A 24,416-nucleotide genomic window follows, 5' to 3' on the forward strand; every position below is an offset into this window, starting at 1 on the left:
GTAGTTTTGTGAGACATTTAGTCTCGGTCAGAGACCTCTCGTGTGTTACAATAAACTACAATTCCCAGGATTCCCTAGCACTGTGCCTGCAGGGCAGTCAAAGCAGTCTCAGATAGTACTTCTGCAGGGTATTTTGGACTTTAGTCTCCAAGGTGCTACAAGATCTCTCTACATACTAAGAGTAGAAAGATTAAGAAAGAAGATGATAATATTAATAATATAATAATATTTATTATAAAAATTATTATAATTTATATTTATCATATTATATTTATTATTATATTTATAATATATATACTTATATATTATTATTATTAACCTTTATAAAGCGCTGTAAATTTACACATACACATTATTATATGTATTATATTATATTATTAATAAATGTAATATATACATAATATATATTATATGTATTATATATAATCATATGTAATATATAATATATAATATATTAAATATATAATATTATATAAATGATTCTATATTATTATTATGTTCAAATATATTATATTTATATCTAATTTATTATATTTATATATGATCTATTATATTCATTATATTTATATATTTTATATATCTAATTTATTATATTATATATACTTAATATATATATATTAAATATATATATATATATATATAGTAAGTCTTTTTCCTTCCCTCTCCAAGATGGCCGCCCCAGCCCTTCCTCAGGGCCTTCCCTCCCGCCACTCCCAAGATGGCGCCCTCAGCGTTCCATTCCGTGCCTCCCCTAAGATGGCGGCTGGCTCCTCCTTCCCCTCCCCCCTCCTTCTCTTCCTCTCCCTTCCCTTGTTTTGAATAAACTTTACTGAGGAGGAGCTGGAGGGGGAAAAGCAGGACCCTGGGCCCCGCAGAGGCCTCTCCCGCCGCGGAAAAGCCCACGGAGCCGCTTTGCCCCGACAAGGCCTCAATCCCCGCTCTGGAGTAGAGGCTTCCTCCCGGCAGAGGGCTCCGGGACCCGGCGTGTGAATCAGCAGCGCTGCAGGCCTATGGAAGGATGAGGAGGGGAGAGCCCTGATTTGGAGCAAAGCAAGACTCCTAGGAGCAAATAGAAAGGGAGAGGCGAGGGGGGAAATAAAGGGGGGGGTGCTCTTAGCTGGGGATTAAGGGTCGAAAGCAAAGGTATTGCCTTTGCTGAGAGGAAGGCTGGAGGACAAGCTGGGAATCTCTCCTGAAAGAGAGGAAGAGGGGGGGGACGTTGGGGATCTCCCCCAGAAACAAAAACCTGGGGGTCTTGCTCCATGACTCCTTTGTTTCCAGGACTGTAAACTCCTCAGCATCTGTTTTGGGGGAAGGGGAGAGCAGAGGTTGTCAGGGTATGGTTTAAGGTTACCCTATAGTCCCATTTTGAGAGTATGCTTTAAGGGGATCGTATTCTTTGGAGAATATGTTTTAAGTTTACCATGGTCTTCTTTGGAGAGTATGTTTTGAGGGGATCATAGTCTGGTTTTGAGAGTATTTTTTTGGTGGGGTACCTTATTCTTCTGAGAATAGGTTTTAAGGGGATCATAATCTCTTTTGAGAATGTGTTTTAAGGGTATCATATTCTTCTCTTGAGAGTATGTTTTAAGGCTACCATAACCTTTTTTAGAGTATGTTTTGAGGGCATCACAGTCTTCTTTTCGAGAGTATGTTTTAAGGTTACCATAACCTTCTTTTTTAAGGTATGTTTTGAGGGTACTACTGTATAATCTTGGGGGAAACCTATAAAAGCTTAGGTTATCTAGGGGGAGGGGGATTTAAGAGACAGTTTTTGGGGGTGATACCCCTTGTTTCTGTGGGCGCAAAAGACTTTAAAAGAATAACCCGACTATTTTTGCACCAACGTGGATGGGCCAAAAGTAAAGGTGGATGAAATATTTAGGGGTCCCCCCAGTAGCTGGGGAACTGACTTGACTTCGGACTCAAGAAGGATGACCGGCTCCTCCAGTTTGCTTCACTGGACCGTCTGATTCCTGAGGAGCCTTCCTTTGCCCGAACGTGGGGCAGCCACCATGGCCTCTGTCCCTGTGTATTGTCTCTGCCGCCTGCCCTACGATGTCACACGCTTCATGATCGAGTGCGATGTTTGCCAGGACTGGTTCCACGGCAGGTGAGGAGCCAGTGCCCCTTTGGAGGGTGGCAGCAGCAGCCGTAACCAATCTGAATTGCTTACTGTCAAGGAGGTGGTAGGTTGAACTTAGGGGGCTCCACACAGCAAGATCAGAACAATCTGGCCATCGTTCTGAAATGGTTTTTGCTTTATAGCTGGGTTGTGTCAAGGTTTTGTTTTTTTTAATTGCACTTATTTTTCACAGGCAACAGCATTTGTGCAGAAATATTATTTTTTTGTGAATAATACGCTGTTTACTGTGCAAAAATGCCATGTGAAAATTTTGCACAGAGTGCATCTCAAACAGAGACAGCCAGGGTGGTATAGTGGTTTGAGTGCTAAGACTAGGACACTGGGAGAGCAGGCTTTGGATTTCTCTCTCAACCATGGGAAAATACTGGGTGACCTTAGGCAAGTCACATACTCTCAGCCTCAGAGGAAGGCAAAAGCAAATCCACTCTGAACAAATTCTGCCAAGAAAACCCCATAATTGTTTCACCTTAGGATTGCCAGAAGTCAGAAATGACTTGAAGGTACACAAATCCACATAGTATTAAAACTCTACATTCTGTCTTAAAAATTGGTCAGTCCAATTTTCTCTGAAGGCTTTGAATAAGGCTTTACTTACAGGGGTAGGCAACCTGCGGCCCGTGGGCCGGATGCGGCCCGGCGAGGCCTTGGGACCGGCCCCAGCCTGGTCCTGCCACCGATTGCCGCCGGGGCCTTTGGGAGACAATTGTCTATAGAAGCCTCAGAAACATGCATTTATATTAACATTTTTTAAAAAATCAGCAAATTTTTTCGCATGTCCTCCATTTTTTTAAAAAAAGTGTCCTCCATTTGAAAATGTTGTCCTACATTTGTCCTGGTTTATTTTTATATTTAATTTTTTTTAAATTATTTAATTATTTATTTTTTGGCTTCGGCCCCCCAGTTGTCTGAGGGACAGCAACCCGGCCCCCGGCTCAAAAAGGTTGCCTACCCCTGCTTTACTATATACTGTGTATAGGTCTTCCCTTTTGCTTATCGTTATTGTTGTTAATTACCATCAAGTCAACTTCAGCGTATGGCGACCCTGTGACTGAGAGACCTCCAGGTCACCCTGTCATCAGTGACCTTGCACAGATCTTGCAAATTCAGGGCTGTTGCTTCCTTGGTTGAGTCTATCCACCTGTAATGTAGTCTTCTTTCCTTATTGTCTTCTGCCTTACCAAGCATTATTGTTTTTCTAGTGAGTCACATCTTCTCATGATATGTCCAAAGTACATTTTCAATTTACATTTCAGCAGCAAAGTACCACAGTCTCAGTCCTTAATAGTAGGTATTTAGTGATAGGCTGTGCATGTATATAGAGTCTTGGGGTGAGTGTTAGGAATGGAATTGGGCAACTGACACTGATGATAGAAATGCGAATCTAGCAGCAGACGGCATGTAAACACCTACCAAACAACTGACATGCCTTAAACCAAAGAACGTGTGGCCCTCCAGATATTGTTATATTCTAATTCCCATTAGCCCCAGTCTACATGTTCCAGTTTCCAACTATATCTGGGAGGCCACAAGTTCTCCACCCTTATCTTAAACTCTGGCAGTGCCAAGGCCTGAAATGTATTGTCTATCATCCATCCTTACACACATGTGATGTGCCATTGTAGCAGACCATATGTTGGGGTGGGGAATCTTTGGATTAACACTCCTGTAATCCATAGTATTGGCCATGCTGGGAGTTCTAGCAATTGGAGTCAAAAACATCTAGTGAGTTAAATGTTCCCCACCTATGCCTTAGTGACTGCTACATAAGGGATGAACAGGTGCAGTAGCTGTAGAATGCAAGACCCAGGAGTCCCATTTTCATTGCATGTTTCAGATCCACTCAACTTCCTTCTGCACATTAATGAAGTGAGTTTTTCTACCCTGGAGCATATGAACCTGCAACAAATTAGTACTATGCCAAGTCATGAGTTCATCTAGCCAATATTGTCTACTCCAGGTAGTGGTGACCTCATGCAAAGCCTACTGAAGAGCTATATGAAATGTCATCTGTAAGGGATATTAAAATAAACAAAGGCAATATCACTACCAAAGCAGAGAAAGGTGTCTTGTCTTAAGCAAAATAGAAGCCTATTGGACTGCTGAGTGTTTTATGCTTTGATGGCTCTTTTGGCTTTAATTCCGTCATATCATTAAGATGTGTGCTTGGTTTGGAGATTATCAAAAATTTGCATAGTTAGACTGGGTCAAAGAAGGGACCCTTCTAGCATAGACATCTATTCTGTGAGATGTTAAGCATAGTGTATCATTGTTCCTTGAGACATGGAGCAGACAAGGTAGGCACTCTGAACTTCACTGTAGTTCAGTAACTCAGAGTTATAAGGGCTGGTATTTTTGGGCCTTTGCAGGGCTATCATACAACTATGGGTGGTTCTGGGAATGGTTTTTCTTGAACAAGAGTATGACAGTGTCTTCTTTCCTCAAAAGCTGTGTCGGAGTAGAAGAGGATGCAGCAGCTGACATTGACTTGTATCACTGCCCCAACTGCCAACTTCTTCATGGACCATCTGTCAGTAAGTTCTGTTCCTGCTGAGGTGCTTACTGTTCCTGGGTTTTGTAATGGAATGTAAGCAAGTATTGCTCATTTCTGTAAACTTGCTTGGCCATGCTTGTGATTTGCTCTCTGAACACAAAACACAAAATCTATATTTTTGGGATTCCTGTGAATGTAGAATTTAAGTTCATAATCCTTATAGTCAGAGAAGCTTCATAACATGAAAGCACAGATTGTATACTAAAATTGGGCAGAAGCTTTGCATTACTCTTTGTGAACTTCTTTTCTAGTATCCATGCTTCCCATCTTACCCACCTATGCCACTCTTTAGCTCTACAATTCTGGTTTTTGCTTTGTTCTGGGGGTTTTGCATTTAGCTAGTATTTAAAGTAGTCTCTTTTGAGTAACAGGTATGCTTTTGTTGTTGTTTACCTCCAAATAGTTTCTGACTTACAGCAACTCTTAAGGCAAACCTATCACAGGATTTTCTTGGCAGTAGTTGTTCAGAGGGGGTTTGCCATTGCCTCCCTCTGAGGCTGAGATACTGTGACTTGCCCAAGATCACCCAGTGGATTTTCATGGTTGAGTGGGGATTTGAGCCCTGCTCTTCAGGGCCCTAGTCCAAAACCCAAACCACCAGTACTATATTTTGTGGTTTCATTACTCTCTAGAGAACCTTTTAATGTATGCACACGTCTTGCAAATAGAGCCAATGGCCTAAGCATGGCCAAGTATTCAATAGCAACACATCTTGGTTTTTGATCAATATAGGCATAAAGAGATTTCAGGAAGTGCTGAGATTTTCTATAGATCTTCTACTCTGGATGTTACTGTTAAGGAAAGGTACAGTGTTGATAGTGTTGAGAGGATGAGTGTCTCCAGTTTAGGCTGGTACTTTGAAGGCTAACTGCAAGCTTCAGAGTCTTAGGAGGAATCCATTCCATGAGGTCTTTTCATTTGAGTTGCTGATTAGAATGGATGCTTGTCAGATGCAGTATGTTTTTGAGAGACTACAAAAATTAGCTTTTGAATGACAAGTCCCTGAATCCCTCAGACATCTTAGCCAGTTATCATACTGATTAAAGGATCTGGGGGTTGTAGCAAAAAGGCACTGATCCAAGCTCTTTGGTTTTTAATGCTTTACTATGACCCTTCTTTTGTAGCATAGCTCTGCTCATGTGCAGGGCTGTTGACTAAATAGGTTTAACGTTTTTCAGCTTTTTCCTTTTCCTTCATCCTTTGGTTCTTCATTCCTCCGTCCTTTTTCCTCCTCAGTGAAACGGCGCCGGGGAAACCCAAAACATCCTGAGTTGTCTGTGAACAAAGAGGTTGGCAAGACAGTGAAGACTGGTAGTTCTCAGTTCATCAAGGAGCTTCGCAGCAGGACGTTTCCAAGGTGGGAATCACAGTTGCTGTTCTTTGGGTCACTAAAGAAAAACAGAGAGGCATGCTAAAGACTACATTGGAGGATGGTTTGTCTCCAGAAGGAGTAAAGTCCTTGCTCTGAGAGGCCAGGATGGTATTCCTGGAAGGGAATTTCAGGCTCTGTGGAGCCTTACTTCACTCAGCAATTCTGAATAGGGTAATATTAATGAGATGAGGCATTCATAACATCAGGAGCCTTTCAAACATGATTCAGGCATTTGGGAGGTGGGTTATTGATTCTTGTGCTCCATCCCCATCACTTACCTAAAGCAAATGCCTCCTTCCCAGAGCAGCCCTGTTCTGGATCAAAAATGGGGACCATGTTGTCTTCCAGTTGTTGCTGGACTACCACTTCTACCATGCCTTACTGTTGGTCATGCTGGCTAAGGCTGATGTGAGTTACAGCCAAATGATAGCTTGGGCACCTGCATATTTCCCACCCATGATTTAAAGTAGCTCTGTGGAAAGTGTGGATGTGGGCCACATGCAGACCTTCAGACCCAGTGTGTGGCCCCTAAAGTCCCCACACTCCACCCAGTATAAATTCTTCACTACTGTTTTGGGGGCAATATTTTGCTTGAAAACTGCTCAAAACTAGCCACAAGTTCAATAGTTTGTTTCCCCAGTTACCCTAATCTACCCACCCATCCCCGGCCAAAAGTCAGTCAAAATGGCAGCCAGAAGTGATGCGATGTCAGTGTACTAATGTCCAACAGTGCAGCCCATGTGGGAGACAACAGCATGGGAAAAGAAATTGGACTCCGGTTCCTCCACAGTTGCCCAGCCCTGTTTTAATGGGATGCTATTTTTTTAAACTGAATATGTGTCTGGTTCTTGTGGAAGGAAGATGCGGTTTTCTTCCCAAAAGAAAGAATTGAAAGTCCCCAAAGGACTTGGCAGGCACAAGAGTAAAGCATGGTGTATTAACAATTTGCTGTACCAAGACTAGTGTTTATTTTTTAGCTGATCGTGTTTGGGACGTCGTAGATCTGTTACTTCTTTTTAGACATTTGCTGAGCTTGGAAAAGTTACTGTACTGGCTGGGGGATTCTGAGAATTCTAGTCCTAGAAAGTAACTTTCCCAAGTTTATTAAAACAGATTGAAAGCCAGTGGTCTGTTGAGCTATGAAAAACAGTGCAGAATGTGCAGAGCAGGACAAGAGAACAGCTCCTTAAACAGCCTGATACCTTTTTGAGCACAGGTTATTTCTGGAACAAAAGCCCTTCTTTGTTCTACAAACTGGTCTGTTTTTTATTTTCTGCCTTTCTTTCAGCACTGGAATAGGTGGCTCTTTAGGGAATCTCTGTACAGCTGCTCACCCCTCCCCGCCCCTCCTTACAAGCAGCTTCACAAAGAGTCTCCAAAGAATGGGCAGGTGGTGAGGGCTGAGGCTGGAGAAAAAGAAGTTGTCCTAAACAAAAGAAGCCTCCCTCGACCACACACATAACATTTCACATTGGATACTAGATGTTGGCTCTATTACATTTTAGAACTATGTGTAGCTTTATTAAACTGTGCTGGGAGTGCAAGTGATGAATCTGCCAAACATTGACCATAGAATTGCGCTGGAGGAGCTACAACTGCCTAGTGGAGTGTTCTCTCTAGGAATCCCTGGTCCTTCAGTGCAACTTTTGGTTAAAGTTGACCATAGTGTCGCTCTGGGGGACCTTGATATTCCTAGAGAGAACATGTTAATAAAATACATGAACAATCAAATCCGCAATATTCAAATTCAAAGCCGCAAGTGTGGAGAGACGAGCGTATATAATAAACTAAATGTTTCTAAGCTGCCCCTCACCCTGTGGATTCCAGGGTGGTGTACCATAAGGCATAAATTCTTTAAACAAAGTATATGTAGAAGAAAGCAATGTCCTTAATCACAACCACAAACTAAAAGGCAACAGAAGACTATATAAAGATTACAAGTATGGTCCATAGAGCCTTTGGCTTTTCAGATATTTTGCCCTATAATTCCTGTTAGACCCAGCCAACCTGGCTGCTGGTAAAGGAGGTTGCCCACGGAGGGAGGTTGATACTCCGCTGCAAAATTTGGAGGAGACTTGTACCTTTGACTTGATTTCCTTATGCTGCTTCCCCAGTGCGGATGAGGTAATTCTAAAGCCAAGTGGGGCCCAGCTGACTGTGGAGTTCCTGGAGGAGAACAGCTTCAGTGTGCCCATACTTGTCCTGAAGAAAGATGGGCTGGGCATGACTCTTCCTTCACCTTCATTCACTGTCCGTGATGTGGAGCATTATGTGGGTGAGTGCTTGGGAACTGGGGAGGCTGGTGGGCAGGCTGACAGATGAGTGAAAGAGGATTTTCACATTGTAGAAGTGTGGAACTTTTGGCTCGTCAGATGTGGCCTATAATTTCCACAATCTTTATTGTTTGCCATGCCTGAGATGTTCAGCAAGTCAGAGGTTCATCAGCATTGCCATATTGGGTGGTTTAGTTGCCAAGATAGGGTTGGTGTTGGGGCCAGATGAAGAAAAGTAATCTAAATTTAGATTCTGCTCTTTTTTCTTCTTTTTCTTACTGTACTATGTGGTTACTTGGATACTTGGATCACTCTTTTAGATTTACCTCTCCACTGAGCCAGAATTGGTCAGGTGCTATGTAGGTAGGTTAACTTGCTGTCATGCCATTGCACCTGCAAGTATGTCATCCATTGGAATTGTGCCATGCAACTGAGACTGTAAATATGACTAGGGGGACTCCCACTGAAGATATTCCAAGCCCACCATAGATTTTCAGATCTAATTATATTCCATTTTTTGAGTGTCTCTTATATTTTCAGTGACATAAAGGAGAATGCTTAGGCAATATTCCTCCACACCAACATAAGCTGTCAATAACAAATAAACCAGAATTTGATGTCTATGTCCTCAAGAGTGACTACCTCCAATTTTTTCCTTTATTGGGGGAGATGAACTAGAGGCTCTGGACCTGAGGCAGTGATTTTGTGCATCAGCAACTGTTGCAGATTCTATGGAAGTTCATAGAATTTTTCAGTATTTATATAAAAAAAAGGCTTAGTAGAAGAACCTCAAAATACCATTGGACTGTAACTATGGAAATCCCACTTCACTAGCCACATTGGCTGGGAGTTATATTCCAAAGACCTCTAAGATCTGATTTTGGGAACTGCTCCCCTAAGAGTGTGTTACAGAATCTTCTGCAGTGCACCATGCAAGTTAAAGCGGAACTGTCTAGAAAGAGAAAAAGCAAAACAGCACCATGTGAGTCTGCTCCATTTTTAGATTAGTGTTTCCCGGGAATGAATGTCCATCTTGTGTATTTTGGCTGCAGAACATTTGTTGGATTAATGCAAAATAAGGGACTGTGGCCCAGCTCATAGTGAGAGAAATTGGAAATTTCTGTCCATCAATAACACTCCATGCCTCCACATCAATTCAAGGTTTAGCACCCAATGGTTACTGGGTCAAATCCTGCCCCTTGAAGACTGCTTTCTTCTAGTCAGCTCCATTGTGGTCAGAAATGAAAAAATGAATTTGTGTGGAGATTCCAGCGTTGGGAGAGTAGTTGCTGGCCAAGGTGCTGGAGCAAAGCAGCTGGCTTGGATGGGGAAGTGAGTGAGAGGCTACAAGTCCAGGCTACAAGTAACCATCCCTTGGTTTCAAGTATTTTTTAAAAAGGCTCCAGAATATCTTAACATTTTGCTCTTTTTTAATGTTTTTGTTTTTTTAAGAGGAAGCAACTGAGAAATTGATTTCCGCACCACTTCCAGTTGTTAAAAAGGCCTTTCCTGTCTCTAAAACAAATTGGAGTGGGCCAGAAACTTGGCAAAATTGTCCCCATGACCACAGAAGGCATTTAACAGCAAAAAAATTACTTGAATTTTTTGAATGGAATGTGGCAGATCCTGTTGGTCTTTCCAAGGTTCTTGGTCAGACAAGGCAGTCTCCTAACAGTTGCCCCCCACTGCAGTAGAGGAAGACTGGCATTATTAAACATGCAGCAAGAATGTTGAGTGCTCACTGACAATGGACATGTAATACAACATGTTTACAATTCATGATGGTGCTCACAGGGGAGTCAAAAGGAAACTGGGCTACAGTCCGCTGTGGCTGAAGCCCCCTTCTGTCTACCCTCATCATCTTCTCACTTGTCTTACCCAGCTTATGGCATGTCTGATTCTTTTTCAACAGGTGCTGACAAAGAGATCGATGTGATTGATGTGACACGCCAGGCCGACCTCAAGATGCGCCTGGGTGACTTTGTCAGCTATTATACCAGCAACCGCAGGGAAAAAGTCCTTAATGTCATCAGCTTAGAATTCTCTGAAACAAGGCAAGCAAAGGGACATGGGGAGTGTAGCTTTATAACTTTTGATTCTCCCACCACCAAGGAGAATCCTCTAGCAGAAGAATTATTGTGTTTGGTATGAAGATTTTTCTCTACTTTCTACCCTCAAGACGAGTGACCTTGACAAAAAACAGAGCTTGGAAAAATTGGGGTGAGGGATAACTCCAGCTTCCAGAATCAGTGGTCCTGCAACTGCAGGAATCAGGGATTTGGAGTCCAAAAAGATAGTGCCTCTAAGCTCTGACTGAAAGTCTGCATGTTTGGGGTCTTGCTTTTCCAACGATGGGCATTTTTCTTCTCACTGAGATTTAGATTTATTCAGAAAATAACACAGGCAGGAGAGGAAGATGCACCTACCTAGCATGTCTTTAGCAGGTAATAGTAGCAGACACATATATGTGTATAAGGATGTGAATAGTTCTACCAAAAGGCTGCATTTCTTGTTGATTGGAGGCCTTCAAGCAGGACAAGGAGACCTCTGAAACTTCTGCTGGCCATGTTCTCTTAAAGCAGTCCCTCCATTGTGGTGCCTCTACCATGAGATGAGGCAGCAGCATCAAAGAGGAACTGGTTCCATACTAAACAGAAGGTTGAGAGAAAGTCACATAGCAGTGGGTCCTTTGTTAGTTCGCCTATTCAGCCATGGCCAAGAGAACATTACAGTGAATTAGGGGTATTCAGGAGGTGACTGTGCTTGGAGAGATTGAGCAGCAAGTGGTCCACAGCAAGAAGATAGGGCATAGTAAGGTCAGATGGAAGTGGGCTCGCTTAGATGAAAATGTAATTTCATTTGCATTATGGAGGTAGGTGGAGTGTGTCTGGATGGAGGCAGAGATAATGTCAAAACAGAGCAAGAGTGCCGAAAAAAGGTTAAAAACCATGAGCAGATCTGTTTGAAACAGCAGAGGTCCCAGAACATAATAATAAGGTTGTGATTTCCATTGTTTCTCAGAATCCCACCAGTATTATCTTGCTGTTCCTGTTCTGTATCAGTTTGTGAAATTTTGCTTCCTTCCTTCCATTGTGGAAATTCAAGCATATTTTTGTGCATATAGTGTTGTTTGTTTTTTTAAGTACATATTTTTATATGTATTTTCCTAGGGCAGGCATTTGTAAGCAATTTTTTCTGTTGATTAAAACACGTTTGTGCACACTTTTCAAGCATATGCATTTTAAAATATACAGATTTTTTTTCCAAATATACACGTGGTTTCGTGTATTTTTTCCCTTTTATCCAAACAAAACACACGCTTCAGAAATGTGTGGATGTCTAAAGCAAGATGTACTTCATTTTATTTCTAGTCTTGAGCACTGTGAAATGAATCTATTTGTAAGGAAATGTGCACCCAACATATTTTTGTTCTGTCTATATGAGAGTTTTCAGAACATTTACTTTGTTATTTTAGTGCTAAAACAGGATCCCTTAATGTCTGGTGTTTTAGGACTGCAAGTCAACATTTGTAAATAATTCTCTATTGTGTATGCAAACGTGCCTACACACACATATGCACACGTTTTATGTATATTTTTATCTCTAGTGGTTTTGTAGTACAGTTGGACCGGACCACTGCGGATACGAAATCTGTGAATGCTCGTCCCATTAAAAGTAATGATGGTCTGGTGTGTGCGCGCCCGCTGTCACAATCACATGCATGCACTGCCATTAATCAAAATGGGCTTGTCGTCTGTGGATGGTTATATCTGCGGATGGCAAGTCTGCCAATAAGGAGGACGGACTGTATTATTATGTATGCTTTGCAGTGGCCTTTGGTCACAAGCAATAAAATGATCCTGCTACTAAAACAACTACAGAAAACAAAGCCTGTAAGATTGGGAAGAGGAGCAAAATGATGTGGGGGAGCTACAACTTCCCTAACCATCTATAATTCCATCTATTTTGGATTCTGGCTGTGCCCCTTGTTGGCATGCAGAGTCTGATAGGTGCCTATCGGAATAAAGTGAAAAGGTTCACTTCCCCCGCAGAAGAGTGTGTGTAAGAAAGAGATTCTTTGGATGTACTGGATTGGCTGCAAGTGAGGAAGGCCCTGGTTTTGCTTTTGAGCCACACTAGACATTATGTGGAACATGCATGGTCTGTTTTTTTTTTTACTTCTTCAAAAAACAAAACAAAACATTGAAGAGCAACCATGTTGGACCGAGAGCATGAACAGAGAAATAGGAAAGGGACTGCTTAACCCCTTCCCTGTTCTCATCTCACTACTCAAATCAGTCCTTCCCAGAAGGTGCTTTTCTTTTCTCAATCTTAAGAACCTCACTTTTTTATCTTCAGCTCTGTCCCTCCTTGCACAGAATCTAGGTGTAATAATAACTTTGGACTGCAATACTTTAAACACTTTAAAGGCTCTATTTAAGTGCTCAATGTTTGTATGAAGGTTTCAGTCTCATTCCATTGTATGATGACCCCTTTTGCAGATGGGATAATGGAAGCAGAGCGAAGGTTAAGTGCTATTGTGAGAATGAAAGTTGGAAGCTTAGAGATGTCATAAGATTTGAACATTTGATTATTTTCTGTTTACTTTTCCTCTCCATTTTCCAGATTGTCTAATTTGGTGGAGACACCAAAGATTGTGCGCAAGTTGTCCTGGGTGGAGAATCTTTGGCCGGGGGAGTCAGTGTTCGAACGGCCGAATGTGCAAAAGTACTGCCTGATGGGGGTGCGGGACAGCTATACAGACTTCCATATTGACTTTGGGGGCACTTCTGTCTGGTACCATGTACTGCGGGTAAGAATATACAGCAGGGAGAGCAGCATCTTAGAACTGAGGCACATAGGCAGACTCACAGGATGTATTATCACTGTATATTTCACCTGAGGAATATGAAATGCTTCTACCTTCCTTACATGTTCTTTTTGAAGATTTTCCTGCATATATAAATCTAATGGCCATGCTGAGTGGAAGTTGTCTAAGCCACTGCTATTCAAAGTGGGGTGGCTAGACCATTGTTGGTTCCTGAGCCATTGGCTGCCAGTCTCTGTAGAGTTTCCAGGAAAGAAAGACCATTGTAACTAATGGGCACTAATATAGTGCTATTCCCAGGGCCCGGGAATATCAGCATATTTGTGCCCATTAGCTACAATAGTGCATGTGGTGTATACAGTGGTGCATGTAGGTGCATGTGGGGAAAAGCAATTCCAGTTCCTCATATTAGATAACTTGAGAGCTGTTCTAAACTATCAGTGTTTCCAAGTTCTGTTCTGAAGTGGCTTAGCCTAGTATAGAACTGGTATAGTCTGTGAGTCCAGTGCTTTTGAATTATTACTTCATTTAATAAGAGGTAAAACTATCTGGACTGCTTCATGAATTGGATTGATTGGATACTGTTGAAAGGGAAGGCTTCTGCCAGAGCAAATAAGAGCGAAGCTGGTTCTAGCCAGCTTAGAATCATAGAACTGGAAGAGACCATAAGGGTCATCCAACCACCTGCCATGCAGGAATACTCAATCAAAGCACCCCCAGCAGATGGCCTTCCAGACTCTGTTTAAAAACTTACACATCTGATTTATGTGTGTCAATTGTGGTCCTAAACCTTGCATGATTCCTCACCATTGGATATGCTAGCTGGGGCTGATGGGAGTTGCAGTTAATATCTGGAGAGCCACAACTTTTTACATATCACTGTTCCAGAAGCCACAGGCTGTAGGGTTGCTACTGGCCTTTTTAGAATTTGGTGTAGCTTTTCTTCTGTTGCTTTCTGGTGAGATCTGTTGTTAGATGCTTCAAAGCCTTTATATGAAAGAGACTGAAGAAACTTGATGTGTTAAGTCCATAGAAGAAAGGATATATATTCTTGTTTCTAAGGATGCTGGGAACCAGAAAAGGAATAATATTTTACTGTTCACTCAGAATACATTGAAGACGAGAGGCAGACAGCAGCTTGTTGGGCACTTTGCAAGTCTATTAATCTCCAGAGCATGCAAATGAAAAGCAAGCAGTGTTTCTGCCAGCAGCTTTCTCCTTGTTTGCTCTATGCTAATGCCTCTGCATAAATTAGGGGTGTTTCTTTCTTACCCTTTGGCTGTTCTTAAATTCATAGATCTATCTTTTCCACCCTTATGCCTTTGGTTGTTTCCTCAGCTTCAGTTGTTTTGGAAAATGAAGATGAAAGTTTTGAAAAGGGCTCTTTGGGTGAAGAGTTCCTAGACCTGGGAGTTCCAGATAGTTTGGCCTACAACTCTCATAATTCCTTACTGTGGGTCACTCTAGGTGGGATCTCTGGGAGTTATAGACCTAACCATCTGGAGGGCGACATGTTCCCCCATTCTGGCCTAAGATGGCCTTTTTGTTGATTCTCATCATTGTCCCTTTGTTACAGGGAGAAAAGATCTTCTATCTGGTGCGCCCCACGACTGCCAACTTGACACTCTTTGAAGCATGGAGCAGCTCATCCAATCAAAATGAAATGTTCTTTGGGGACCAGGTGGACAGATGCTATCGCTGTCCTCTCCGTCAGGGCCAGACTCTCTTCATACCCACAGGTAGAGGCCTTTGGCAGTTAAATATCCTCTGCAACAGTGCCTTTGTCATTGTTAGTGATACCATGATCCCTTTGGGCCTTTGTTTTCCTGCTCCTCAGAAGCACCTTTTCTCTTTCCTGCAGCTGCCATGTTGACTAACTTACACTTTCATAGAGTGTAAGGAAGTAAGGAAGGTCTGCTTGTTTCTAGCAGTTGCAGACCAACCCTATCACTAGGCAAAGAGAGACTGCAAGTTCAGGTACCATGTTGGATGGCAGCAGCAGTCTACTCCAGAGTCCTTTGTCTGTTCCCCTTTCTTGGATTCCCTTACCTAGCATCCACCCTAAGGCACAGTACAGGAGGTTGTTGCATTGCCAATGTTGAAATAAAATTCAACTACCAGTCCAATTATTTCTGAACATGGAACTAGGAGGAGAGAAATTATCCTTTGCCTCAGGTAGAAAATTTCTTAGGGTGACCCAAGCACTTAAAAGCATCCAGAATGGCAAACATCTCCCTTTATGCTTTTTCTTCAGCCCTTTGTATCAGGAATGGCCACGTTTCCTTTTCCTGTAAGCAGGAAATGATTATGGGAGGCCAGTCCAAAGTCCACTTGATTTTCTCCCTCCCTCCCTTTGCCTTTTCAGGTTGGATCCATGCAGTAATGACCCCTGTTGACTGCCTGGCCTTTGGGGGCAACTTTCTGCACAGTCTGAACATTGAGATGCAGCTCAAGTGAGTCTAGTGGGGAGCGAGTGACAGCAGAGCCTCTTGGAAATTAGCGCAATGGCAGAGCACATGCTTAGAAGGTCCCAGACTTGATCTCAGATGTTTTCAGCTAGAGTGGGGAAGGTTCTTTCTGAAACCCCCAAAAGCCACTCCCAATCAAAATGCTTTTTATTGTAGAGTAGAAATCATAATGAGTGGATAATTAATGTTCCAAAGAATCTTTTTTTAAAATAATTTTATTGAAGTTAATATTTCATTAGACAAACAGTTAACAACACAAGGTTCCAGAGAATCTTGATTTGAAAACACACTGTAGGAATAATCCAGTTTGAGACCACTTTAACTGTCCTGGCTCAATGCTAGGGAATTCTAGGAACTGTAATTTTGTGAGACATTTAGACTTCTTTGTCAGGGAGCTCTGATGCCACAATAAACTATGATTCCCAGGATTCCCTAGCACTGAACCAGGGCAATTAAGGCAGTGTCAACCTGGATTATTTCTGCAGTGTGTTTTGGACCTTAGTCTTCAAAACTGTGAATTTCTAAACTGAATTTCTAGCTCTTTTGGTTGTGTAGATATGCTCAGACAGGCAATGCCTGATGAAACTACAAAATATTCTAAGTAAGTAAATGTTTGGATATGCTGTGTGCAGGCAATGCCTAATGATACTACAGAAGAATTGCTAAGTAAGTCTTCCAGAAGCCAAAAGATGAGTCTTAGAGCCCTATATAGATCGTTGCATCTTTTTATGACCACCAGCAACATAACAAATAATCTGAAATAAGAAAAATGCTGCAAATGTGCTTCATTTACACAGTTATTTGGGGTGTGTGGAATGTTTCCTTTTAGTCACAGATGTTATGTTCCTTTGGCACAAAGGAATACCACACAGATCTCACAAGGTCTCACTTTTGCTCCTCACTAGGGCCTATGAAATTGAAAAACGCCTTAGCACAGCTGATCTATTCAAATTTCCCAACTTTGAAACTATCTGCTGGTATGTTGGCAAGCACCTCCTGGATATCTTCCGAGGTAGGTTTTGAGTCCCCTATTCAACCCCAAGACTAGCCCCCAGGCCCCCCCCCCCCTTTCCCACTGCTTTCTGTTATTGATCATGAAAGTGGTTGTCATTGATACTCTCTGTCTCATCCTTGGCAGGCCTTCGAGAAAATCGCAGACACCCGGCTGCTTATTTGGTTCATGGGGCCAAGGCCCTGAACACAGCCTTCCGCTCATGGACTAAAAAAGAGGTAAAGGGTTGGCAGAAAGACTTTTTTTGTCTGAGATTAGGGTTGGGTTACTAGCCAGGGCTCTGAGGGATTCTGGACACTATTGGTATACATTTTTGTCAGCAGTTGAAAAAGAGCAACAGAAAAATAAAAATAGTTTTTGGAAAGAAAGCTAGGCTAGAACCTTTCTCCTCAGCATGTTGACTATATGTGGAAAATTATTTTAGCAAGCAAAAACCCACAGGTATGTGTGTGCTACCTGCATTCTGAAGAGGCACAGCCCTGACAGGTTGAGCACTTCAGGGATAAGTAGGCCCAAATTCCAAGCATTTGGAGGGCTAAGAAAACAATATCTTAGGAGTGAGGAGCCTTTAGCTCTTCAAATGCTGTGGGTAGCAGCTCCCATAATCTCTTCTCATTGGTCAAAGTTTGCCGCTACCAGATTTTATTCCTTTCAGGCCCTGGCTGACCATGAGGAAGAAATCCCAGGAACAGTACGTCCAGCACAACTCATCAAAGATCTGGCTAAGGAGATCAGGCTTGTGGAAGTAAGTATGAGAAGGCAGGGTATTTTCCTACTAATGGTGGGCATCCCTGTATGAGATGGCAGGGTGGAGCCATGGTGAGGGAATACCAATCTTTGCTATCCTATAGCAACCTTCAGCTTCTATTGCTGTATGTAAGGGATCAACTTCTGAAAGTAGGGAAAATCAGGAGATAAAAGGTTCTTGATGTATGGTGAAGCAAGTCAAGAAAATGATTGCCTACTTATTTTGTATTGAACTGGGGCTTAGAGGACATATTGGGGTCATCTGATGCTATTAGCTACTGGTCCCAGACAGCTAAAGCTCTACTTTGAGGCACTTTGTAGATATGCTGGTGCCCATCCCATTTTCCTTCTGAACAGTGGGATCTGGACAAAGGGATATTGCTCCCTGCAATTTAGCTTCTTAAAACTGATATGCCTCCTCCTGAGTAGATCTGCCTGTAGGTTACTGTGCAGGCACACAGCTTGAAACATCCAAGTGCTGATGAGCAAGACTTCTACAGGTGGCTTTACCAGTCCCTTTTTGCCTTCCAGAATATTATACTGGCATGGCTATCCCTAACTGATTGTAGCTTCAAATCTGTGGCCCATTATGCCCCTCCACATGGCAGGCAAATCATGCCCAGACAGCCCTTGGGCAAATGGTAGTTGAGTGTAGTGATAGTGGTACAGAATATGAGCTTAGAGATTCCCACTTCAAATTATATCTGGTAGCTTGTAGATAACAGCTTCTCATCTTGGTCACTTGTACATTGATTCTAAGGGTTGCTGGTGGGAGTCCGGTGTGCTCAGAGCTGCCATGGCAGAGATTGTAGCCTGGCTGTTTATACCACACCGCAGAATAAATATCCTGGCACCCCAAGCCCACACAGAGAGGGCTTTCAAACTTGGCTTCTCTGTCTTGGGGGACACCAGACAGAGTTTGGTCACTGTGTTTCAGTTGGAGGCGAACTCTCCTTGTCTAACCTTGCCTTTAGCTGTTTGCTTGGTTGCCAAAGGCAACAAATAATTCCATCAAGGCAAGTGAGCAAAATCTGTTAAGAGGTTGGTCAGTTTTAACCTCCTTAGTAATGTAAGTACAAGGCTGCTCTTTGTTGTTGTGTGCCTTCAAGTCATTTCCGACCCATGGTAACCCTTAGGCGAACCTATCACAAGGTTTTTTAGGCAAGATTTATTTAAAAGAGGTTTGTCATTGCCTCCCCCTGAGGCTCAGAGCATAGAGTGTTTTTATCCATGTTTTGAGACACAGAAGTTGAAAATATAATTGCAAGCATTTTCATTTGAAACAGATGGGCAACATTGTTTGGTGAAGGGGACAATGTTCCTGCATTTCATTTTGCAAGCCACCCCATGTGTGTGGGTAGAACAGCCAAAACACCATGCTTCAAAATGTTTGTAGCATGAGCTTTAAAAGCACTGTGTGTGAGATAGATACTTCCTAGGGATATTGGGGCTCATGCTCTTTCAGGATATATTCCAGCAGAACATTGGGAAGACGGGCAGTCCATTCGGCCTGCAGAGGGGCACCCAGCCTGGTGCAGCTGCCAAAAAGGGAGACCAGAGCCCCAAGGAACCTGGCAGAAAAGGGATCCAGAAGGATGTTGCCTCCGTCAGAGTCCTGGAGCTGGAGCTGCTACGCAAATACAAGAGGCAGGCCCTGAAAAGCCTGGAGAGCCCTGGGCAGGAAGAGGTGAGCTGCCATTGTAGCAATGCAGATAGAACTCTACTGCACTGTATTGGAGTGGGATGCATAGCTGGATTCCTCTCAAGGTGAATTTTAAAGCAAGGTAGGAAGCCAGGCTACACCTGGGCAGCTTTTCCATGTGGCCTTGCTCTTCCTTGCATAATCCTTGAGGTCTGTGGCCACCTCCCTCTGCTTTCTATACTCATAAGTGCAAATGTACATTCATTTGCCTTTTCAGTTTGACCTGCTAAGTTCCAGCTTGGAAGACACAGATGGGGAACCTGACCTGACAGAAGAAGAGCTGCCTTTGGTGGTGGCCAATGGCCGGGGCACCAGGTTTGTTTATTATGTGGGAGGTCCACATGTACTGTGGTGGTGGTGAGGTAAAAGAGAGATTTGAATGGGGTATTGAGCTGTGGTGCTGTAGTAGTGTAGGCCCTTGAACGCACTATGCCAAGTATGGGCAAGCAGAAGCTTGAGGGCATCAAACTTCAGCATATCACAGCCTCAAGATCTGTCCTCCCAATTGCACATGCTGTCTGGGTCTGATGTAGAGATGCTGGCACACAGCTGTTTTCATCAGTTTGTTCCATCTGGAAAAGTGATAATAGGAATTTTACCCTTAGACTCTTCCTGTTGCCTTCCTGTGTTACTTGGAGTGAGGAGGCAGACATGCTAAAAGGCAAGAGCACTACCAAAGCTTTGATTGACACAGCAAGGAAGAGCGAGTTCAAGAAACCTTTGCCTGTGATAGTCAGTCAATAGCCTGGTCCTTCAGTTCTTGCTGTCTTCAAAATATGGCCCACATTTGAACAACAGATAGTGCCTAAATAACGTGCTTCCCTGGGATCAACTCTTACATCACACTAGAACCATATGTATCACAGTGAGATACACTTCATTTTATTCTGTTGTGTTCAGTGCATTTATATTCCACCCTTCCTTTCAGAAGCTGACTGCGAAGTACAGTATAGGTGTTTTTTCTCTTGGCACTCACCCCATTTTGCCCTCATAACAATCCTGTGAAAGATTAGTAAATCAGAGAGAGGTAAAATGTGTCTGTCATTTTGGTCCCCCCCCCCCTTGGGCAGGAAAATCAAGGCATCAGAACGCAGATGCAGCCGTAAAGGAGCACACACACGAGCCCCACCTAGCCCTTCTGATGCTGAGGCCCTTGATATTGACTCTGAAGAGGACCTACAGATTGATGAAACACCTCGCCGCGAAAGGAGAAGTCTGGTTCTGCGTAAGAGATTGGCTAGTATGTGATTCTCCTTCTGTCTTTGAAATTCAGCACATCTGCAGGCAGATCCTGCTTCTGGCTAGTTGGGCCATCTCCCTTGAGCCAAGGCAGGTCTTTGCCATGTACCTGCTCCTCAAGCCACATCTCTTCCCTCATCCTCCATTCCATAGGCTTGATACTGCTGAATCACTGAAAACAACTTTTTCCCTTCTTCAAAACCTCCTTTTTAAAAACAAAAGCATGGGTAGGCTGCACTTAGCTACGCTGTGAACACTGTACTTGGGACTGAAGTGGGGGAATAAAACTGGAAGGTAATCCAGCCTTGGCAACCTGTACAAATTATACAAATGAAACACGTTTGCATAATTTCTTCTCATTATTTTCTCTGTATTTACTAGACACAGGCAAGGTTCTACACAGGACCCTGTAGCCCCATTCTTATTCTGCATTTCCTCAGGCTTCTGAAATATAACAGGCATTGTTTATCACATTGCTTATCACTGATGTCCGATAAACATAAGGACGAAGAATTTGATTTTAGAATAAATGCAAGGTTGCCTTTCTGTACTTTCTGCTGTCAGAGAATATTTCATGATTCCATCTTCAGTAGATTTGTACAATGCTTTATTCTCATCTTTTTGTCTCTCATATTAATTATGAGAGAATGAGGCTATGTGTTACACACCTCCTATTTTGATTCTGCTTTGGACATGATTAGCAGCAAGTATTCAGTGCAGAAGTGGGTATAGTCCCATTTGTTTATTTCCAGAGTTGCTTTGGATCCTTGTCCAGAGAGCTAACATATTACCAGTCCCATCCCATACATTTTTACGCAGAGTTAAGTCTCGTAGAGATCTGTGGGGCTCATTCAGCAAATAATTTAACATTTATTTTCTTCTGGTTTCAGAATTTCCCCGGAAATTGCCACGGGCCAAGCCCTGTTCTGACCCAAACCGGGTGCGAGAGCCTGGAGAAGTGGAGTTTGACATTGAGGTAAGTCCACTGCAGGTCTTCATATTGGCTGTGATGCTGTGTAATTCATAGGGCTGTTACATAGGAGAAGCAGGCCTTTAAGTTAATTGTCCTCTTGGGACTTAGCCATGGAACTTGTTTTAACATGTCTGAGTGTAAACTTAGAAGCACGTGAAGGCCACAGTAAAGGAGATGGTGCCTGAATTATTGAATGTATTTCTTATGTCACTGACTAACCACCCCAGCCCAGCAACATGCATCCAAGGTTTTCAATCAGTCTTGAAGACATAATATAGTTGCCTTGCCAGGCCAGACCAAAGGGCCATTCAGTCCATTTCTATCTCTTGAGTAAGAGCTGTTGAGATACCTTACAAGCATGAGAGTGGTAACCCTTCTTTGTATTAAAAAGCATAAAACATTTGGCTCCCATGGCAGGGTATGTTAAGTGGCACCTTCCAAGTAGCAAAATTCCATTTTTCCCCTGGAGTACCTTGCCGCTCAATGCATGTCCAAGGAGTAATGGCTCCACCCATCGCCTTTGTTAGATTACCTCAACCATTTTATTTTGTGTGGTGCAGATAAATAACAATTTAACTACCCTGTGTATGAGTGGCATTTGTATGAGGGGCAAGGTTTTCCACATACAGCTTCAAAGTCCTTATTCCTCCATGCTTTTCTCTTGCCTCTGGAAAAGCCCAAGTATATCTTATAGGCTGTGACAAGAAGCATAAGAAGACAGTTCTGCCTCTTTTTGTTCAGTAGAGAAGATCAAAATAATATTTGCTTGTGTTGTGGCTCAGGCAGAGGGGGCATTCAGTTGGCAGAGTCAGTGTTGCTGGTCCTTTATCCAGTGTAGCTTTCCATTGGACACATTGGGAATGGGATGAGATATCAGTTTGAAAGCATCAGGAAAGGAGGAAGACCACATTACAGATGGATTGACTCAAACAATGAAGCCACTCCTCTAGCTTTGCAAGGCCTGAGCAGGACTGATAATAATACAGTCCATCCTTGCCTTACGCGGGGGATCCGTTCCGGATCCCTCCGCGTAAGGCGAATTCCACCTATGCTCGAGCCCCATTGGAAACAATGGGGCTCGTGCGCAGTGGCGCAGCGGCGCGGGCGCACACAGGGCGCAACGGGCGCACGCGCCCATTCAATTGAATGGGACGCGCCGCCCCACACGCGCCCCGCGGCTTGAGCGCATATGCTCAAGGCCGCGTATGGCGCGGGCGCACTGTAATCTGTTGTGGAGGTCTCTCATTCATAGGTTTGTTATAAACCAGAGATGACTTGTGCAGCAGATAGTTTCTGTTATCTGTCAGTTTGATACATAGAGAAGCTATGCCCAGTATTGAAAATGAATTTCCCATCAGGCCTCTTTGAAATCATTGCATTCCCAGGAGGACTATACTACAGAGGAGGAGGAAGAGGATGTCTCTGGTGATGACCAGTTGGAGGGCAGTGGCAGTGCTGTTGGGATCCTGGACCTGCTCAAGGCCAGTCGGCAGGTGGGCGGTGCAGACTATGATGAGCTCAGGTGAGAACCAGCCACTGTTGGCCCCTTGGACTCAGTGGATGAGCTGCAGGCTTGTGACTAACATCATAATTTGTTTTTCTCTTATATGATTTTTAACATCTTTGCTTGATGAAAAATGTCAGTGAAGCTTCAAAAGGTTGCAGCATGCATTTTGTGTGTTTTGGTTGGTATCACTGTTTTGTGGATTTTGAATGTTAATGTACTTTGCATGTGGCCCCCAATAGCTACACCTGGAAAAGTTTTCAGTGAACAAAGGTGCAGAGAACAAGCACACTGTCCCAAACTTTCAAAGGACAGGGAGGAGCTAATGAGAGGAGACACATTCCATATGGTGATAGACAAAGGCTGCATCTACACTGCAGAATTAATGCAGTTTGATACCGCTTTTACTATTATGCCTCAATGCTGCGGAATTCTGGGATTTGTAGTTTTGTGAGCTATTGAACCTTCTCTGTCAGAGTGCTCTGATGCCATGACAAACTACAAATCCCAGAATTCCATAGGATGGAGCCATGACAATTAAAGTAGTGCCAAAGTGCATTAATTCTGCAATGTGGCAGAAGTAACAGAGTCTGGGATATTTGTATTTTTGTCAGCCAAATTACTTTCCAAGCAAAATAATTTGGGGGGAAAGGTCTGTATTTATGGGATGTTCTTACAGATCTCTACTTTCTTATAGAAGGTGTTCTGCTATCACCACTCTCAGTGTTTGAAATAATCATAAAAACACCAACAACAAAGAAACATAAAGTTTCACATTTTCCTATTGTTTATACCTGGGCTATCTCAGATATAGCTAATTTTTTATGTGACCCTACAACAGAGATGGGGAACTTTTGCTCTTCAAGATGTTTTGGAAGCGCACGATCAGTTACAGCTGGCTATGCAAAATGAATCCCATTTAGGATACAAATCCAATAAATAAATAAACATACTGGGTAGGGCTGATGGGAATTTTAGGTCTCAAACATCTGGAGGAACAAGGATTCCCCATCCTTGATCTAGAAAGTTTGGATGATAAACTGTTTATCATGATAACTGTTTATGAAAGGCACTGTGTGCTTGTATTTATTTAGCTGTGTCCTCTGTTGACAACTTGTACCTATAGGTCTAGGATAGGAGTGGGCAAAGTGGGGCTTGGGGCTGGGTGTCATCTCCAAAGGCTGTTTCTGTGGCTCTTGACCACTTCAAATTCTTAAGACCAGCCTTTCCAGCCAAAAAGGGAATGAATTGGTGCTCTTTGACGCCTTCAGGAGCACTGATTTATCTTTTAAATTGGTTGCAGGGGCCCTGCACAGCTTAACATCAAAACATACCCTTTTCCCCCCAAATTAAAACATGGACTTCTAACTACAGTACTTCTGGTTTGGGGTTTTCTCTCCCCCCTCCCCCATTTGGGCCATTTGTGCAGCTTCCTAAGGGTCCTGGGATATAGAAACTCGTCCCCTGCTACAACTACCCACTTCTGCTCAAGAAACTGGTGGCTAGGAAGGATGTATATAAGAGGGACAGAGATATGAAAGGTCCGGTATAGATGGGTGGCAAGCGCTGTAACCGGACCAAACTAGGATTTGGGAGTGTGC

General features: G+C 43.0%; 1 protein-coding gene across 2 annotated transcripts in view; it reads left to right on the top strand.

The window, feature by feature from the left end:
- Nucleotides 1–794: 794 nt before the first annotated feature.
- Nucleotides 795–24,416, top strand: part of PHF8 (PHD finger protein 8) — a 34,283-nt gene continuing 10,661 nt past the window's right edge. Inside the window, exons 1-16 of one of the 2 annotated variants that reach the window (XM_042450995.1) lie at nucleotides 795–2,113; nucleotides 4,592–4,677; nucleotides 5,934–6,054; nucleotides 8,184–8,344; nucleotides 10,255–10,396; nucleotides 12,969–13,155; nucleotides 14,747–14,909; nucleotides 15,536–15,623; nucleotides 16,544–16,650; nucleotides 16,777–16,868; nucleotides 17,306–17,395; nucleotides 18,863–19,084; nucleotides 19,317–19,414; nucleotides 20,170–20,339; nucleotides 21,229–21,314; nucleotides 22,697–22,833. In XM_042450995.1, the coding sequence (XP_042306929.1) occupies nucleotides 2,016–2,113; nucleotides 4,592–4,677; nucleotides 5,934–6,054; nucleotides 8,184–8,344; nucleotides 10,255–10,396; nucleotides 12,969–13,155; nucleotides 14,747–14,909; nucleotides 15,536–15,623; nucleotides 16,544–16,650; nucleotides 16,777–16,868; nucleotides 17,306–17,395; nucleotides 18,863–19,084; nucleotides 19,317–19,414; nucleotides 20,170–20,339; nucleotides 21,229–21,314; nucleotides 22,697–22,833 (2,048 nt within the window). In that variant the 5' untranslated portion in view covers nucleotides 795–2,015. The remainder of the gene's footprint in view (nucleotides 2,114–4,591; nucleotides 4,678–5,933; nucleotides 6,055–8,183; nucleotides 8,345–10,254; nucleotides 10,397–12,968; nucleotides 13,156–14,746; nucleotides 14,910–15,535; nucleotides 15,624–16,543; nucleotides 16,651–16,776; nucleotides 16,869–17,305; nucleotides 17,396–18,862; nucleotides 19,085–19,316; nucleotides 19,415–20,169; nucleotides 20,340–21,228; nucleotides 21,315–22,696; nucleotides 22,834–24,416) is intronic. The other variant, XM_042450996.1, reaches the window with a different exon arrangement.

The sequence above is a fragment of the Sceloporus undulatus genome, chromosome 2 (genome assembly GCF_019175285.1).
Source record: "Sceloporus undulatus isolate JIND9_A2432 ecotype Alabama chromosome 2, SceUnd_v1.1, whole genome shotgun sequence".
NCBI lineage: Eukaryota > Metazoa > Chordata > Lepidosauria > Squamata > Phrynosomatidae > Sceloporus > Sceloporus undulatus.